We start from the raw sequence: 20,092 nt of genomic DNA, 5'->3' as shown, positions 1-20,092 counted from the left end.
GATTTATGCATGGAAAGCAAAATTTGTCAGCTCTTCTCTGATTGTTGTAGATGTCTTTAGATTCTCTGTGTCCACCAGACAGCAGCAGGTGTCTCACATAATGAGAAAAACTACTCTTGTGCCTCTTTGAGCCTGTTTCCAAAGACAAAGCCTCCTCCTTCTTCGTTCATTCATTCATTGTCTGTAACTGCTTGTCCACTCACACGCACACCTATGGCCAATTTAGAATCACCAATTAACCTAACAAGCATGTCTTTGGACATACCCGGAGAGAACCCGCAAACTCCACACAGACAGGCCCAGTTGGCCTGGATTCAAACCTAGAACCTTCTTAGGATATAATATTATATTATATTACATAATTGCCAGGGACACTGTTACTATTAGACTGTATGAATATGTGACGCACCCTTTAAAATGTGTTTCTCTGTCCTCTTCATTTGGTTATACTTGACTGTTGGGGAGTTCAGACTTTTGTTAGGATCATCTGTGTGTGGTGCCCACTTGAAACTCGCATGACTCACCATCAGTTGCCTTCGTCTTAATTTAATTGTCTGGATACACCTTGACCTACAGTAGATGTCTGATAATGTCAGCACACATAGGTACATACTGTTTATTCACATTAACATGAATTACCGCGCGCTGCATTGACGTACAACTCAGTAACGCCGCGAAAAATTAGGTCACGGATGCTGTATGTGTTGCATTAGTTATGATGCGCAGTGACTGGAAGGAGAAGAAGAAAGGCAGAGTGACATGAAACTTTTATCTGATGAATTCCATATTCACTGAGGCTTCAGCAGAAAAAAAAAAGAAAAGTGTAATTAACCTGTAACCTTCAGAGATCCCTAATAACAATGACCATGGCTGCATGGTCAAAGGTGCTCAGCACGTAATTAACACAGGGAAGAGATTAGGGCTGTTGAGTTAATTAAAATGTTAAACGTTATGGTTCTTGTAAACCTCATAGGTAGAAAAAAAATTAAGTGGGAGCAACATGGGCAAATGAAGTGGTTATACTTTTCTTCTTAAAATAATTTTAGTTGAATTAAATGTTAAGTTGCCTGTGTGTGATTTTAGGTTTTTCCACAGCAGCAGTTTTGTCTTTTTTTTTGCCAAACTTTGAGTCAATGTGCTGGAGATAAATTGACAGAGGTGGTGCAGAGAAGCAAAAGAGGTGAGAAGGTGAAGGGAACAGGAGGAAGACATTAAGGAGGAGGTGCAAGGGTCTGAGTGTTCCAGGAAACACTTCACCCAAATGCTAAAAAGAAACAATACGACGGCCAGCATGGATGTCATTTTACAGCTGAATGCTCTTGTTTAATAAGCGGTGTGGTGATGAGATGTTTTGCCTCTATAACAATCCAAACTGAGACTTCGGAAGACACGTCAGAATTTTATTTTATTGAAATTGGTATTTTAATTTTGGTTCTTCTATATTTTTATTACATTGAACCTTTGGGCAAAGAACAACAGAGTGCAACAGACTGCAAGAAACACTTCATATCCTGTTTGTTTTGAGACTGTCTCATCTCATCTGCCTCAAAATAGTCACTGTAAATGATGTATATGCTAATAATAACACACATCGTTTAGGTAGGTTTATATGCATGTCTCCTGTGATAGTGGACGGTGAGCAGCAGTGGTGGGTACTTGGCTGCACAGCTGGAGACAAAGTGCGAAAATGTGCATAAATGTGTGCAGCCATGCATGGCTGGGGTTTGTGGCAAATTCTGGAGGGGGGCTGGAGGGGGATGCAACATTTATGAGGAAAGAGCGAAAATAAAAGAAAACCCTTTTCACAGGCACACACCAGGCACATCTGCTCCGAGCCCACACCCTCAATTAAACCCTGAGCTCATGAGTAAGGAACCGGGGAAACAGGAGGCTCTCTGGAACTTGTGAGGCTAAAAATAACTTTGGTGTCTGCAGGAGCGAGACAAACCTGTAGGAAGATAAGAGGCGCAAGGACAGGCAGTGTGAAAATGTACCAAATCACCATTTAGCCAGTGAGTACAGCACCACAGAAAGCCTTGTCTTGGTGCACATTGTTCCAAACGTGCTAATTACTCTTTATGTGGATGTGTTAAATGTAGAAAACGAATTCATTGTATGTATACATGGCCGGTAAAGTGTATTTACATTTGACTTCAATTACAGAATATTCTAATTTCATCAGAAAATTCAGGCTCCTTGGGTCTCCCTTGTGCCTCCAAAACAGTTGTGTCTCAGCAGAGAATGGACATGGGTCTTTTGAAGGTGTCCTGTGGTGTCTGGCAACAGAATGTTGTTAGTGGGGGCCTTTGGGTCCTATAGGGGTCTCTGTGGATCAGGCTTGTTCCAGTGCATCCCACAGATGAGTGAATTTGGAGGTCAGGTCAACATCTTCTGCTATTTTTCATGTTTTTTTTTTTTTTAGTTGTTCCTAAACCGTTTTAAGAATAAAAGTGTCATGCTGCATCCTGCTGCGGATGGCTGCTGCCATCGAGGGGTGTCACTGCTATGGGGTGGGGGTGCCTGGTCTGGTCTAGGTGGGGGGTACATGTCTAAGTAACATCCACATGAATGAATGCTAGGTCCAAAAGTTTCCCAGCAGAACACTGAATTGTCACAAAATGGTCAATGTTATACACGTCTCCTGTCAGTGGTCATAATGTTGTGGCTGATTGGTGCACATCTTGTGTTATTTTACTGACTTCAAACAAGCAGAACTAAAAAATGTTGCTGATAGATTTAATACATTATGTGTGTTTTTTGTTAAAACTGGTAGCATGACAATGACCCTTTTTAACGTTGCCAGGTGATATAAGATCCCACCATCTCTGCTTTTTGTTTCCCCTTTTACAGATTTGCCCCGGACTTCTGCCTCTCCTTGTGACTTTCACTCGAGGAGGCCCTTTAACGGACACAGATGCGATGTCAGGGCATATTTTGGGAAGCTTCCTGCGTTCGTATTTGTTTCCCTTTCAAGCTAATTTGAAACCGTGGACAATAAACTGGTGCAGGGTACAGCTTGTGTGACCTGGCAGGGCTATAATTTCCCCCGTTCCAAAGTCAAAAAGCAGGAATGTTGCAGCAGGCTGTCTTCTTGGGGCTGCGGTTTCGGTGCATGCAGCCCGTTGTTTCATGATGGGGAGTTTTTTTCTCCTGTGGGTCGGGAACATTTGGAGAGAACAAAGAGACCACCACACAATGAGTGCTTTTATTTTTAAGCTCGAGAGAGACCAAATGGGTTACAAAAAATACAAAAAAAACAATGAATAATAGTCAGTTGTGGAAGCTCTCTAAAATTAACGGTATATTTTAGTCACTCTCATCAATAGTAAATGATTCCACTGCATCACAAGAAACTCATGCATCAAAACAATATGCAGCTGCATAAAAGTGAGACTTTCTCTCAGTCTCTCCAAGACTGATCTTGTTTGTTGGAGAGGGGCTGTCAATATAATACTCTTTCTGTTATTATTATATCTGAGCAGTTAATTTCCTCAGAGAGTCAGACTGTCTGGGTTTGGGCTCACAAATCATAACTGCTGGCTGTGATACGTCTGCCACTTCTAATAACATTTGTCACGATGTAAACACCTCATCCACACCTCCCTCCTTGTGCCTCAATATAAATTGTTTGCCTCCTCTTCACTTGTTGAGACCGGTTCTCGTACTCCGTGTATTTGGTGATGGTCACGACTCTCTGAATCTGACTGAATCTCGTTCCTGCAGCCTCATTGTCCCTTTGTCGTCTTACGACACGTAAATAATTAGGTGCATGGTGTTTGTCTTCGGTTCAGAGTGTGAGCGCGGGTCTCTGAGCAGCTCTGCTCCTCCTTCAGATAGCTACTGTCTGTCTGTCTGTCTGTCTGTCTGTGCGAGCTGCTGCAGCTCACTGAGGGTCGTCTGAGCAGCGGGAGCAGAGGATTGCAGCGATTCTTCTTCAAAACAGCTACTGATATCCAGGCACAATGCAGGTACAGTAACCTTATACCACTTCTGACTTCAGTTTTCTCATTTCCTGGAAAAGATTTGACCAATATACATGACAATTAACTGTGAAGATATACCTGCAAGAGCTTAATTTGCCTGTGGCTCTCCTGAGCAAACTTATTGTGACCTTGTTTTTAAATGCATCAGCAGCAAAAAGTCTCAGGAGTTACTTGAATGTCGAATTTTCTGGAGGCAGTTGTGTTAAAAAATTAGAGATACAGTTCCCAATAAAAGCCATGCATTCAAAGTTGTACTATAAATGCTTTGAGAAGGGTAAAAAGGTTCCTTTTTGAAAATGGCACATGGTGTTTTTAGTGTTATATTGAAGGTGCATTCAATGGACAGTTTAAAGCTGAAGCTGGACGATATGGTAAATCCTCTATTGGCCATTATTCCCATTATATTTTTAATTTGTTGACATCTGATTGTATCTGAGAGATGAGTAGCTAACTGGAGATACTGGATGCCGGAAATTAAAAGCCAAAATAATCATATTTCCCACTTTAATGTGCATTTACTTAACTACAAGTACCTCAAAATTAGACTTAAGTACAATATTTGAGTAAATGTATTGTTTTTTACAAACAGAGTATGTGTTTGTTTTCATTTTGCCTAAATATCATTTAGAGTAGTTTAACCAACAACCTGCGGCAAACTGAAATAAAAGCTTATTGGTGATAAAGAGCTGTCCAGGAAACAGAAGCGAACTCCACGATGAAAGCCTGACACGACTGTGTTTGCGTGTGTTTGTGCAAAAAGCCAACATATGTGGAGATCGCTGGAGGTCGCCTGCCCACAGCGCTCATAATAACTGAGATGATCGCAGGAAGCAGCTCCCTCAGCTCACATGGCTTCTTTTCATTTAATAATGCAGCGCTCTAGATGTAAAGACCCAGGATAAGCTTTTTATTTATCCCTTATAGAATCAAGGTTTCTCAGAAAATCTCACAGATGACACAGGATTTGGTTGAAACATTTTTAAAGAAGCGCAGTAAAACCTCTGTAATGTCTCTTTAAATGATGTTTTAGATCTGAAAAAGCTGAGGGTCCCTGTTTTAGACAATCCAAATGGGTCTGCGCTGCATATTGCATGTGTGTGAGGCTGCTCTGCTTGAATGTTATCCACCCATGCGTGTGACCGTTGGATTCATACAGCATGTTTGTGTGTTTGTGCGTGTTCGATTGTTCATGTTTTGGATGCCTCGTCAAGTCTTTACTCACAGTCATCCTTCACCTCAACCTGGCAGCCAGCTCTGATCTTTTATTGATGCAGTTTTAAGGAGAGTGAATTATTGAGCGACGTTCTGGCTGCTGCGTATGCTTTGGCATCCTTCCATATCCAAATAGGACACAAAGGGGACAGAAGAGCTCCCTGGACAGTAGTTCTGTCTATGTTCTCTATAGCGAGCTTTACATTACCTTCTCAAAACGGTAAGCTGTTTTATTCATATAGACCTTTTGTCTATATAAAAGAAGAGAAGAAAAAGGAGGCATCTCTAAATAATAAAACAAAAGGAAAGAGTGGGCTTCAGAGAGGCCATATCTAAAGCTATAAGAAATGTGCCTGTCGCAATAAAAATAAAAGCGCTCTGAGAAAATACAACAAAGAGATGATACCTGATATAGAAAGGGACATATTCGGCATGCAAAAAGAGACCATAACATCACAGTTGTGTAATGTTACGCTAGTCTGGTTGGGCTATTTACCAACTCAGAAACCTAAAGTTGAAATGCTAAACATAGAAACGCCGAATGTGTGTGTAATGTAAGAGGAGGAGATATTATGTGATGGTGAAAATAGCTGGAAACAAGAGTGTGGCCCCGTTCCCAGAGGGGCTCGACTTACGGAAAAAAGATACGCTTTTTTCTGTTCGTTCTCCAGCGGGATTACGACTTTTCGTCCTCTACTGGAAACGGAAAACGTCACCACACACACAAGGAGCATGTAAACTGATCTGCTGCTTGATTCCAGTTCTGCTAAGTTCTTCAGCTACATAAACGTGAATACATTTTAAGTGTTAAAGTTTGTTTCCCGGTAATGACCTCAACTCTGACCCCAACCTGTTATCACTGTAATCCTGGACCAGAGCTTCAAAGTCAAACTGTGATAGCCATAAAGGATGACGTCAAAGTGCTGTCCTGATGTTAAGAGCTCAGAGTGTGAGTGTCTCTGTCTGAGTTTAGGCTCTGCTGATTAGAATAAAACCATTTTAACCCGGATCAAGCTACATCAGCCACCTTGTGTCCACCTTATAAGTGACGGTCCAACATCCACTCTCCTGTCAAATCCGTTTTCGGTCATCAGCTGCACCGTCACTAGCTAATCTCTGTCTTAAAATGGTTCATCTGAGGGTGAACCAAATCAAAACTGTGGGTAAAAACTCTGCATAGATGAGGTGAGCAGCAGATTTGGGTGATAAGATAACACCCTGTAGTTTCCCACTTTGACATAAAGCTGTCATGTGATCCTTATGTTTTATTTTAAATATCGCTGTAACTCCAAAATCAAATATGTAGCAGAAACAACCATATTTGGTTTAAATGAACATTAAACTACATTTGTTTGGTGCATTGTGAATATAGATTCTGGATTTGAAGTGGCGTCAGTTTTAAAAGTTTTAAAAGCACCACAACGTGTGCTCTTCTTTCTTTCTTTCTTTCTTTCTTTCTTTCTTTCTTAGGCTGGTGAGAAGGCGGCGGACGGCGACCTGCTGCCCGACGCCAACGGGAAGGATCCGAACCCCGGCGGACAGACAGAGGGCTCAAAGTGGCAGAAACCCCGGATCACGCGTAAATCACTCATGAAGTGCTGTCTCGTGAAGTGGATCATCGCCAGCACCACGCAGCAAGGGCCAGGTAGGGGCACGACGGAGGACATGGCTCCAGGCTTACACCCTTTAACAACTATATTCTGACCGTCTGCGTGACTGTGCGGGACAGGAGGAAGAAAGCAGGATTAATATAGCTGGAGTGCTTGGCCTCAATCTCTGGCGCCGCAGAATACATGAATTTTATAGGGTGTCCCATCTACGGTATAGATCTGCATTTAAAATTCCATGTCCTTCTCCCTTTACTTTCAGAGTGCAATGATCTCTCTTCACCTAACGCCACTTTATTTCAGCAGTTAACCAGTCAATGAATGGACAGCTGCTGATTTAAAACACACCCACTCCACAGTTCTTCCTCACTTTCTCATGTTTGCTCTTGTTCTCTATTTTCTCTGTACACACCCAACAGCATTTTGGCATGTATAGCACACATACACTAGAAGAGAAGAGGAACATTTGTAGCTGAAGAGTCTTCCGTCTCTGCCCTGACATTGCCCCCGTTTTCCTGGTTTATCTAAATTATTGACATCCCTCACCCTCTGTGCAGTCGTGCGGAGCAGACATTTCTCAGTCTGTCCTACCGGTGTCACATTTTGTCAGTTTTAGAGAAAAATCTAGTGAAAATCTGACAGAAATCCTCCTCTGTGCTCTCATGAAATGACGCGCTGTTGTCATCCAGCTACTGCTGACTTCTCTCTCTGCCAGCAGACAGATGGCCGTGTGTGTTGGACAGGAAAACAAGGCCAGGACAAATGGTCTGATGGCTGACAAACCAGCACATCAAACTATAACAGGAACATTATACTGTTTAAATACAGTTATATATCTCTTCTCTAAACTGGATATCTGCAAGGAAATGGTTTTGATGTTTTATTTATGAGTATATCCGCAGTAGTAAACCTTTGAAGATAAAGAACTAGACAACTAAAATCAAATATAGCATCTTTTCTCACTGATATTATTTGAAACTATCAGGATGACTATTAGTTACTAAATGATATGGAAATATTTAACACATATTAATATTTCCTGCACCTTAAAACACTGACATCACCATCTGCTGGTGTGCGGATATGATAGCAGCTGAATGTCTCCTGCACCACCCCCCTGTCTACAGCAGATGGTGGTCTGCACGCTCTCTCATATTGATATACAGCACACACCGATCAACCACAACATTATGACCACTGACAGGAGAAGTAAATAACACTGACCTTGTTGTGACAGCACAGTGTTCTCCTGGGAAACTGTTGGACGTGGCATTCGTGTGGACTTAGACATGTACCACGCACCTACAAGGGGTCACTTCATGCAGGAGAATCACCCACAATTCACCTGCATATTTTTAAAAATCATACTGAACACAAAGCACTAGAGGAGTGTGCAAAAGTATTCTTATAACATCAGAACTGTGGTAATAACTTCAATTATTCAAACTCTTTTCTAATTTGGTGATAGCAAAGGACGCTCCAGCGACCTGCTAATTGCCGCGTTAAAAGTCTAAATAATTGTTGATGTTTAAGAAATCCTCATTTTGATGAGACGTGGCAGTTTGTGAGTGATGACCTCGTCGTCTCCGCGCTGTAATGCTGCTCTCACTGCAGTCATTAAAGGCTGATGGTGAGACTGATGGCTGCACTGTCTGCATCTCTGCACGCTTAAGCCACCGCTCTCTTGCTGTATTTAATAGAAGAACAAGGGGCAGATCAGCACTTAAGGTGCATTAAACAGCATAATGCTGCATTATTTTTATGGGGGCAGTTTCCCACACGACCTCATTCATCTTGCATGTTGGTATAAAGGCTGAGTGTGTTTCTGGCAAAGTAGGATTGACACATGCACAGCACTGCAAAAATCCATGTTTACATGCAAGAGATAAGTAGCTGTGGCCTTTTATGAGCCGGACAACAGATTTCACAGTTTACACCGGTGACCAGTTCAGAAAATGTTTATGGCGTGTCAAAGAAGTTTTGGCAGGGCAGTGTGTGGGGGTTTGCGTGCAAAATCTATTTATTTAGATAAATTAATTTCCTCACCTCTCAATTACTCATTCTCTGACTCTCCTTCCTCCTGTCTTCTTTTTCATTACTTTCCATATGTTCAAATCTGTCCAGTCTGCATTTATGGTTTGTACTGCAGGACAAATACTCTGACATGCAAGATGTGAAAATACCAGTTTAAAAGCCATTAAGCTTTTAAGTCCGATTATTCTTTCTCGTATTCATAAAATAGTATTCATCTGGGTGGAGAAAACTAAGTTTTTACTTATTTTTCCACTCTTCACTATTTCATTGAACAATTAAAATGTCAGTGAATTTCAGTGAAATCAAGGAAGTTTATATTCTCTATGTTGTAGCTACTATTTTACTGTCACGTAAAAAAAATCAAAAGTAGGATGTATGCACAGATCAGGCATAACATTATGACCACCGGCGGGAGAAGTAAATAACTTTGACCATCTTGTTCAATGTTCTGCTGGGAAACTTCTGGACCTGGCATTCGTGTGGATGTTACTTAGACATGTACCACCCACCTAGACCAGACCAGGCACCCCCACCCCATAGCAATGATACTCCGTGATGGCAGCAGCCATCCCCAGCAGGACGCAGCCTGACACAGGCACACACAAACAGTTTAGGAACAAAAAACATGAAGAACAGCACAAGGTGTTGACCTGGCCTCCAAATCCCAAACTGATCAAGTATCTGTGGGATGATTCACAGAGGCCCCTCCCCTCAACCCATAGGACCCAAAGGCCTCCACACTAACATATTCTGTTCTGTCAGAACTGTTTTGGGGGCACACACGAGTCTGACTGTTTGAGATGAGTTCATTCAAAGTCTCTAACTTACATAAACCATCTTCGGCCATTGAAGTATCTTTCCCTCTTTCTCTGCCCATTCCTAGAGCAGTATTTTAACTCTCAACAATTGATTTTCTCTCCGTCCTCCCTTGCTACTTAAACTGAGTCCATTATGTGGTGCAGACTCATCAGTTGTGAACATTTTCTTCTTTCCTTTCATTGTTATCCAATGCAGCGTAATCGTACAAAGCCTGAACAGCTGCAGGTAGACTCCTCATGTATGTAGAGCATCTGTCTACAGTATATGTAATATTTACCTTTGAGGAGTTCAGTTCACCCATGCAGCATGGATATAATTAATTTTCAGAACAGCAGTTTTACAGTCACAGTGGATCCATCTGAGTTACAGAGTGCATTTATCACTGAACAGCGCAGCAGACACGAGCAGCGCCACGTAGGGCAGGGCCGGCTCCTCCACTCTAAGTGCTGTTCATATCCCAGCCATCAGCCGATGCGGATCAATGCTTGGTTTTTACAGTTTCGCATCCTTGAAATGACTGAGCAAATAAAGACAGCTCCGCCTGTCAGTCAGAGACTATTAGTGAAGAAATTCCTTCAGTAACAACCCCCCCAAGCCCGCAACACCACCAACAACCTCAAACACACATGTATACACACACACACACACACACACACATAGACGGAGTAAGTGGAGGTGGAGCCCCGAGTTGATGGGGTTATGGGAGAGATCCCAAAATGAACCAGGATGTGAAATGCAGCTGAGCGGTAGCAGAGATGGAGCGTCTGCGAGCGGCGACAACTTTGGATGATTTGGTTGAATCAAGAGACTTTGAATTTATTGTTTCTTTGCACGAGCACACAAAGGACTTTGGACACGTTCACTCAAGGGAGGATGCTCTGCAGTCAGTCTCTTAGCGTTTTCCCTAACTGCTCAGTGGTTTAGGTCAAGTAATAAGTGCTGATGCATGGAGAATAGCACTAATAAATAAAAGGAGGCTGCTGGAAGGAGGAGATGGGAGGTTGCATTTGTTAATTTTATTAATTTAGAAAATATTTTTTACATTTTTTTTGAGTTTTTATTAGGAGGGGTTGTTTTTGCAGAGGGGATATCTAATGCAAGGCAACGATGGGTTTGGATGGCATGGAAGTAATTGCCATCGCTGTCGTTATCGGACTATTCGCTGTTGTGCTCAAACAATTTGGGATTTGGGAGCCTTTGTCGCTGGAAGGTAAGAAAGAGAGAAACTGAACTAGAAGAAAAGTTTTGATATTGAATTTGCATATCTGCTAAGCACTGCAACCAAAATCACTCATTTTGTTGAATGCAATAGTAATGTCAGTAAGTGTGTTAATGTAGGCTGTAAAACATTAAAGAAGAGGTTCACTTTTATTTCAGATGTTGCTGTTTGATGTGATTACTCCTCGAGTTCATTCTTGTAGTGAAAACTGAAACTAAAAAGAAAACTTTGGAAAATGTTCCTTTGCGGATCAACTCAATTCACTTTCAAAGACTGACTTGGAAATATGTGAACCTGTCCTTTAATACTGTGTCCGCTGTGTCAGATCATACCAAATATTTTATTAATCAGATTAAGTTCATCTTCTTCTTCATCTCCCCCTTGTCTTTTTCAACTTTCTATTTGTGTGACATTCTTGTAAAGATGGTGAGTACCTGGAGCGGTGTTCCTCCGTTCCTCATTCATTTAGTTTTTATCCCAGCTGTCACTGCAAATACTTCTCCTACAGTTCAACAGGATAGCTTTGCCCCCCCATCACGCTGACATAATAACATGAAACATAACCTTTTCTCACGGCAGACATTTAGCCTTGTAGGTGTAACTGATCACTCTGTGATACTATGACATCAGGTGTAGTGACGCACATTCAGGCTGCAGCGCTTTAGGCTCAAATGCTGTGCTTGAATTCTTGTTTGGAGCCCTTTAATTTGTTCTACTCTATGGATTGTGACTTTAAAAACAAATGAAAAGGAGCCCGAATGCGACAGCATGTGCAGTATGGCTGGTTATTTGTTCTAAACAGAATTCCCCTGAGCTCAAATTGAGTTAATTCTTCACTTATTTTGCATGAAAGTTTCCTGTACATGCACCAAAATACAAAGGTTATAACTTCTGTATGTTGGAAATAGTTTATTGCTTTTTATTGTTACTCAGTGATTAGGAGTTATGTCAAACAATGTGACAGCAAATTGCTGACAATAAGAACTTTTATTTGTCCTCTTATAGCAAACTGCTCTTTGGCACTAGCTATCATTGACTGTATACGCTCACTTGCCTAAACATTAGGTACACTAGTGGAAATGAATGCATTCTGATAAAACAATCCTGCACTGAATCCTCCTTCACGTCTGGTATAATGATCAGTTTAGGTTGAAACAGTGGTAATTCAACTGTATTATGATTTTGGAGGATGTAGTTTATGGTGCTGTTAAGCCGGATTGAGTTAAACACTGAAGGGTTTCTGCTATTTAGCCAAAATTGGGTTGTCATGTGTCGATACAACACAATACAGTTCAACAGTACTACAAACCACAGCCTCCACAATGGAAACACAGTCGAAACAACAGCTCTCTCAGATATTTTAAACATATGCTACCATATACATATATATGTGGAGGCAAAGATTTAATACAGGACTACTATATTACAGTGCATTTGTTTTCACTAGTGTATCTAATGAACTGGCAAGTGAGTATTTCTGCTTATTTCCAATGTATCATCTCTGTTTCTTTGCAGTGTTTTTTCATGCCAGAAGTTCCTTAATTTTTTCCACTTTCCGCCAAATAAAAATTCCCCCTCTTACTCATCTTCTTGCTTATTTCAGTCTGATACCGTATCTTATGCCATTGTGTCTCCCACCTATTTCCTTGACCCTCCTTTCCTCCTTCAACCTCTCATTTTTTCCCTCCACTTTATGTTTGGCTCGTGTGAAAGATGGTGAGCATTTTGAGTTACATTGTGTTATTATTATTTTTCTATCTCTTTTCTATTTTCTACTATTCTCAGCTCCTCCCCTGTCCGCCCTTTCTTTTTTCTTTCCTTATTGTCTTACCGCTATTTCCTACTCCTCTTCCTCCTCCCCTCTGCCCCACCTTTCCTTTTTCCCCTCTGTTTCCGCGTGACAGACAGCAGTGACAGCGACCTCGAGCTCTCCATGGTGCGCCACCAACCCGAGGGCCTCGAGCAGCTCCAAGCCCAGACCCAGTTCACCAGGAAGGAGCTGCAGTCGCTTTACAGAGGCTTCAAAAATGTATGAAAACAGTCGACACGGTCAGGGGTAGATCCTCGTGAAATTAATATCTGAAGCGGTTTGGCTTCTTTTCCTTTGTGCAACTATTTTTCCTTTACACATGACTGTACTGCAGAGAAACTGTCTCTAGTGTGTGTTTTTCTGCAGTCATTCAAATGTTGCAACGGCCTCCACTCTCCAGGGAAGGCAGTCCACAAGGTTTTTGCTTGCAGTCAGCAACAAGAGCATTAGTTGGTTCAGGTTCATCCCAAAGATGTTTGACGTGGTGGTGGACAGGGCGCCCTGCCAATCCTCTTTTCTCCTCTATTTTAACTAGTGCAGGACATAGAGATATGAACCAAGATAGCATTATGTTCAGTATATCTGAAATCTGTAAAGCAGAACGAGATGTAATGGGAAGAAAAACGAGAGTCTTGAGATTGGCAGCTTGTGCAGTTCTGTCCTTTTCTAGAGGTGCCGCAGATAAAGCTCTTCATCAGCACATGCTTGCATTGTTTAAAACTTGATGGTGAACAGATATGTGCACAAGTACGGTAGCTACATGGTACATGTCTTTGCTCTCTGCAGGAGCGGACCCCACACATCGATACTCGATGCCTGTAATGTCCCATTAAAGGAAGCTTAGCTCCATTAAAGAGGAGAAGAAGGAGACCACTAGCTGATGTAAACAAAGCAGCCTTTAAGCTTTAAGAATAAAGCTTTCATGTGTTTTATGAGGTTTTAGGGGAAGTTAACAATACACAGATGACTTGTGCTGACAAATGTGAAGCAAAAACTAATGAATTCTCCGTGATAATGGATGTGTTCCGCTTTGCCAGAAAATTGGCTTACACTTAAACCGAGTACAGTCATCACTGATGGTTTTAGTTCTGTATGAGCTTTTCCTGTTTTCATGAGTCAAAATGTCGATATCATCACGTTACTACAGTAATCAATAAATTCTGCTCCCACAGGTTATCTGGATGAAATTAAAACACATCGCATTTCCACATAACAGCAACAATAACCCTAACTCTAACCCTAACCCTAACGCAAAGTCTCCATTAAGGCCTAGAGGATGAAAATATTGCATGTGGCTCACCATCTTGGCCTGTGCCATTTCTAAAACATTTGGCTTTATTAACGCTCACACCCTGCTTTAAAGTAGTTAGGTTGTTACCATTAAGGGACAAAAGTGTCCTCTTTAAAAACGCCTTTAAGATAGTATATGTTAATATGTTTTTCTCACCCCATGAGAAATCCTATGTGCATTCAGATTACTGAAAATATTACAATTTATGTGTTTTCTAAAACAATTTGTGATGCCATCCCAACAACTGCCATATAAAGGGTTAAAATTCTGAAATTAATTAAATACTTGGTATTTGTTATCAGGACTGAAGTTGATTATGTTAAAAAAAAAAAAGTTGAAAAACATTAATATATATACTATATGGCTTTATGCCGTTTTTTTAAACAGGACACTTTTGTCCCATGATGGTAACAACAGCGCAGTTTTTTCACAATCTGACACTACAACCATATCAAGACTGTAATAATGCCCCAAAGACAAATCCACTTTGCATTCATTCATTCATTCATCTTCTGTACCCGCTTATTCCTGTTAAGGGTCGCGGGGGTCTGCTGGAGCCCATCCCAGCTGTCATCGGGCGAGAGGCGGGGGTACACCCTGGACAGGTCGCCAGTCTATTGCAGGGCTAACACAGAGAGACAGACAACCATTCACACCTACGGCCAATTTAGAATCACCAATTAACCTAATGAGCATGTCTTTGGACGGTGGGAGGACAACTCCACACAGAAAGTCCCAGTCGGCCCATGGATTCGAACCCGGGACCTTCTACTTTGCATTCAGATTATCGAAAATATATTAAAACTTCTGTAATATTTAAAGAAAAATTTGTGATGCCATATAAAGGTTTAAAATTCTGAAAATCATCAAATATTTGCTATTTATTCATGTTAAAAAAAGAGGACTTTGAAGAGGACTTTTGCTACACAGTGTAAAAATAGAGTAATATGGCTCTGTTTTTAAATAGATACACACCTTTGCCAAATGCAAAATGCATAGCCACCTCTCAGTCTCTATATATGTATATAAATATATATACAAAACTTGGAAGGGGACACTTTTGTTCCTAACATCATCTTAAAAACATTTTAGGAGATTATTATTTTCAAATCTTCTCTAAATTCATTTATATTCGTTCATCTGCTGTTATAAAGTGAATTTTCACCTCAAACCTGAGCATGATGTAAAGCTTTTGAGCTTACAGGTGTCATCCATTCAAACGACAGCTCAGTCTTTGGATAAATGAAATGCTCCTTAAGACAAAATCCTATTACCTGAATGAGGATAGCGCATTAGCGCCCTCTAGCGGTCAAATCCTTAAAACGTTGTGCAGAACCGTACAACATGAAGCTGAAGAATAGCTTTTTCAGGCCTCAAAGGATACTGAGTTGTTCTACAGCCGGTAAATGACAGATTAATGACAATAGAAATGTACACATATTTCTGAATAATGCATATGCAGCAGTGTAATCCTGGAGGAGGCATGTTGTTTTTACTGACGGACAAAAGATTACCAGTATAGTTTGGGATTTATTTCTTTTTTAAGTGGTCGCCATGATTCCAGGAAATTACTCAGATACCATTCCAGGTCTGGATTGTTGTAGCCACAGGTCATTAACTCTCATTAACTTTCCTGTTATCGTTCCTTAGGAATGTCCCAGTGGACTGGTGGATGAAGAAACATTCAAAACCATTTATTCACAGTTCTTCCCTCAAGGAGGTATAGTATGTCACTTGATCATTGAGTATTGTACAGTATGTGTGGAGTGAATATATTCAGATGCATTTTTTGTAATCTTGCCACTTGTGACAGAAACATTAAGTTACTTTTTCCTCATTTCAGATCATGAAATGAGCCAACTGAGACATGGCTAAAAATAATTTCCCGTTAAATCCTAATCCTCAGTCCTGTATATGAATTATTTGATCGCAGATGCAACGACATATGCACATTTCCTGTTCAACGCCTTCGACATGGACCGAAGCGGCTCCATCCGGTTCGAGGTGAGAACACCCAGCGTGTCTGAAGGTATCTTACAGTTTTGATAAGAGTGCGTTTTGCTGCAAAGGAGCTAAAGTACAAACACTGAATTGCATTCACAGGACTTTGTGTTAGGGTTGTCTGTGCTGCTCAGAGGCTCTGTCACAGAGAAACTCAGGTGGGCATTTAATCTGTATGACATCAACAAGGACGGCTACGTCACAAAAGAGGTAAAGTCAACAGGAAGAAAGAAAAATCCTAATCTGCTGCAGTGTTGTGAAGTCTACAGATGTACTTCATGTCGGCTGTGCCTTTTTTTTTTTCCTACAGGAGATGCTGGCAATAATGACGTCTATTTATGACATGATGGGCAGATATACTTTACCCAGCGTACGAGACGATTCCCCCTTTGAGCATGTGGAGAGATTCTTCCAGGTATGCTGAATCTACAGAGCCACAGAGTTTAATTGTTGGCATGCACATGTACAATGATCTAGTATCACAGTTTGTGTGTTACTGTAGCTATAATACACCGATCAGCCACAAAATTATGACCGGTGAAGTAAATAATTTTGACCATCCTGTGATAATTCAATATTCTGCTGGAAAACTTTTGGACCTGGCATTACTGTGGATGTTACTTAGACGCATACCACCCACCTAGACCAGACCAGGCACCACCACCCCATAGCAATGGCACTCCTTGATGGCAGCAGCCATCCCCAGCAGGATGCAGCCTGACACAGGCACACACACAAAAATGGTTTAAGAACAACTCAACTTGACCTGGCCTCCAAATTCACTAGATCCCAAACTGATCAAGTATCCGTGGGATGATCCACAGAGGCCCCTCCCCTCAACCCATTGGACCCAAAGCCCCCTCCACTAACAACATTCTGTTGCCAGACACCACAGGACACCCTCAGAAGGCCCATGTCCATTCTCTGATTAGTCAAAACTGTTTTGGAGGCACAAGGGAGACCTACACAATATTAGGAAGGTGGTCATAATGTTATGCCTGACTGATGTATACTTGATATCTGATATCCCTCCATACTGAAGGCTGCTTTTTAAGCTGAGATAAATGTCTCGTTACAGTATGTCTGAGGCATTTACATCAGTTTGACTCTTTTCCATGACAGAAAATGGATCGTAACAGAGATGGAGTGGTGACTATAGATGAATTCATAGAAACTTGCCAAAAGGTAACTCCGTCACCCCACTGACTGACTGCGTCTTGATCATGCCGTTCTTTTCCAACAGTGTATTTTCTCTTGCCCTTTCCTCAACAGGATGAAAATATAATGGCTTCCATGCAGCTCTTTGAGAACGTCATTTAGTTTCTGCAGAGAATTTCCAATCGGTAATGATGCCCAGTGCTTCAAGCAACCAGATTTCCGCCCTGAATGACTTCATTCATACTGAAAAGGAAAAACTTGGTCATGCAGCAGGTTCGACGGATTTTAATACAAACTGGCGAACACTGGTGAAACTGTTCCATGCAGAGAAATGTGCAGTGTTCACCAAACCACCTGAAGAGGAAATGTTTCTTTGCATGACAGTTTTATTTCGTTTTTGCACACGAAAGAAACCGAGACAACGTCATCATTGCCAGATGAGCATGAGTGTTTGCCTGACATTAAAAAGCATGTGATGCAAAGCACTTTGAACACAAGCAAAGGGTTTTATTTTTACCACTTTGATCAAATGTGAATACTTATTTACTGTATTAAAAATGAGATTATTGTCTGATTGTGAAGTCATTGTCATCCCTTCTATTTTATGATGTTATTTCAGAGACCATTTCTGTCAGACAGATGATCCAAATGTGCAAAATCCCTTTTTCCCGTACTTCCTCTGTTGCCTTGTGGGATAAAAACACAAGGCTCACATCTGCGAAGACAGTGTGACCTCCGTTTCAAACAAAACCTCTGCAACAAACCACAGTTTTAAACTATCCTTTGCCAATTTTAATATCTAGCAGTTGATAACGGAAGATTTGTCGCATTGTGTTCGACGCTGTGAAACTGTAAAGCTCCAAAAAGAAAGCAATAAAACTAAGTTGTAAGCAAGTTGCTGCGTGCAGACAGTTAATGTTTCGCTGCATTAACACAATGCCAGATTGTGCCTCTCTGCTCAGATTCAACAACGCTCCAGTTGTCCCGTATGTATGTACCCCAAATTACATCCTCTATACCCATATGACAAAGCGAGACTTTATAGCCGGCTTTGCTCGATAGATCATTTGATAATTTTCATTCTTTCTCTTTGAACAATCATCTCTCTTTATTCCCGCAGCCGATGGTTTCTCTTATCCCTCTGCATCACAGTCTTGGAATTTCATGCAAAAGCGTAAAGAAAAGCCTGAGGACTGGACTCTTCCAAACTCTCAAACTGTTACCCGGCATCGATCTGCGGAGTACTGCCGCACAATTTAGATTTTTTCTTTTTCACAAGACAAACATTGTGATGTTAGATATGTCAAGTACAAGCAATAATGCAAATCAATCCTAGCAATAAAGATAATTCTAATACAAAACATTTAATTTTGACTTCCCCTCTCTTTCTGCAGGCTATTCCACCTAAAGGGCCTTTAGGACTAAGTCCCATGCAAGCATTTTGCAGAAATAATGTAGAGTGGTATGTTTGTTTTTTACATAGCCCTTCCATTTGCTGAATACTGGGTATAAACTCCCACTGTATGTGAAATGCTTCCATCAGCAAAAATCATTGAACCTGTCCTGTATTATTGATCAAGAACCAATAGCAGAGCAGGGTTTATTTTGGGGAGGAGCTGAGCTGAGTGTGTTGATGATATGGAAATGATCATGAAAAGCAACCTGGTGCCCTGCTGCGCTGTAAGTGCTGTGGTTTGAAAAAAGGACGGCCGTGTGTGACAGATCAGAAAGGTAGATATGCCATCTTAATTTTAAAAAATGTGGTATTTAATGCGAAATCCTTGCACTACAACAAGAATCTACATTTTAACTGACCGTGTTTACTGTTTTAAAGTTTCTAAACCTATGCAAAATGCAATTGTGTGGATACAGTTAGACTAATATTCTTTGATTCTACATCTCGAAATTTACGCCGCTAATAACAGCCACGAAAAACAAATGCATCGTGAAAGGGATGCATCGCATAATACTCAGCTAATCCCAGTGTTGACAGAGCGTGTGGAGAGCGTTCTAGATGTCTGTTGTGTCGGTGCTGGCGACCATGTGACTTTGGTTGTGCACTGAGCTACAGAAAATCAAAAGTTTGACAGACTGCCAAAAGATTCTTCGAACGCATCTCTTTGTCAAAATACCAAATAGAAAGTGCAAGAATTTAAAAAACAGAGCAACGTCTAACGTCAGCTTTAGTAAATCTAATAACATTTTAGGTTTTTCACTTTCAGTCACTCTCTGTATTTTTGCAGCTCTCCAGCCATGGCTGCCCAAAAGAAGCTTCTAACACTGTGGGTTTGGATGCTGCTTATGACAGCTTTGTGTCCAGGTGCACAGTACGCATACAGTAAGCGAGGAGGGATCTTCAAGGGCCGCGGTAAAGGTGATGGCAACAAAGTGCCTCCCTCTAAGAGCGGAGGCCTCTCCAAGCAGGGCCTAAAGTGGGCGGGGGCCGCAGCAGCAGCCGGGATGCTGGGGGGCACGGGCACCGGACTGGGACTGGGGTTCCTCGGTAAGCCAAAGCACGGATCCAGGAAACATCACGACCATAAGACGTCCTCCTCCTCCTCCTCTGAGCAAGACAGACAAGTTTACTACCAGGAAGGCCAGCAAAACCACAACCAGTCTCCCTGGAGATCCTTTGTTAATGGGGCCGCTCCTGCTCGCACGACCAGCATCTTTCTCACGCTCGGATATGTGGTGCCTTTTCTAACAGCAGCCTGGATAACACACTTTTAATCCAATATGTAATTAACAAGAGAAATCAAATTAAAGCTCTTCTGAACAAATCATCCTTCCTGGTCTTTATTGTTTAATACAGTTAGTCCAAGTCTGAAATGGTAACATTTAGCTGGAGTAAGGATTTTAAGACTAAAAACACACACATAGTGGTTAGTCTTTTTACTGCAGATTAGTATGATTTATTAGTATTTATTATTTTCATTATCAATTATTTTGTATATTTAT

The 20,092-nt window shown here is 41.3% G+C and overlaps 1 protein-coding gene across 2 annotated transcripts; it reads left to right on the top strand.

Moving 5' to 3' along the window:
• The first annotated feature begins 3,329 nt into the window (after positions 1–3,329).
• On the top strand, positions 3,330–17,709 carry LOC311507610 (calsenilin-like). 2 transcript variants are annotated; one of them, XM_084572019.1, is made up of 9 exons: positions 3,330–3,968; positions 6,666–6,840; positions 12,779–12,903; positions 15,626–15,695; positions 15,909–15,979; positions 16,079–16,186; positions 16,287–16,391; positions 17,099–17,161; positions 17,249–17,709. In XM_084572019.1, the coding sequence occupies exons 1-9, from the start codon at positions 3,963–3,965 to the stop codon at positions 17,294–17,296; spliced, it is 771 nt and encodes a 256-aa protein (XP_084428145.1). In that variant the 5' UTR covers positions 3,330–3,962; the 3' UTR covers positions 17,297–17,709. The 2 variants fall into 2 exon arrangements, with proteins under 2 accessions (XP_084428145.1, XP_084428146.1); XM_084572020.1 differs by lacking the exons at positions 3,330–3,968; positions 6,666–6,840 and adding an exon at positions 10,390–10,865.
• Positions 17,710–20,092: the final 2,383 nt, after the last annotated feature.

Source organism: Chelon labrosus, assembly GCF_963514085.1.
Source record: "Chelon labrosus genome assembly, chromosome: 22".
Taxonomy (NCBI): domain Eukaryota; kingdom Metazoa; phylum Chordata; class Actinopteri; order Mugiliformes; family Mugilidae; genus Chelon; species Chelon labrosus.
The sequence above is the reverse complement of the archived record's forward strand: the minus strand, read 5'-3'. Positions and strand labels throughout refer to the sequence as shown.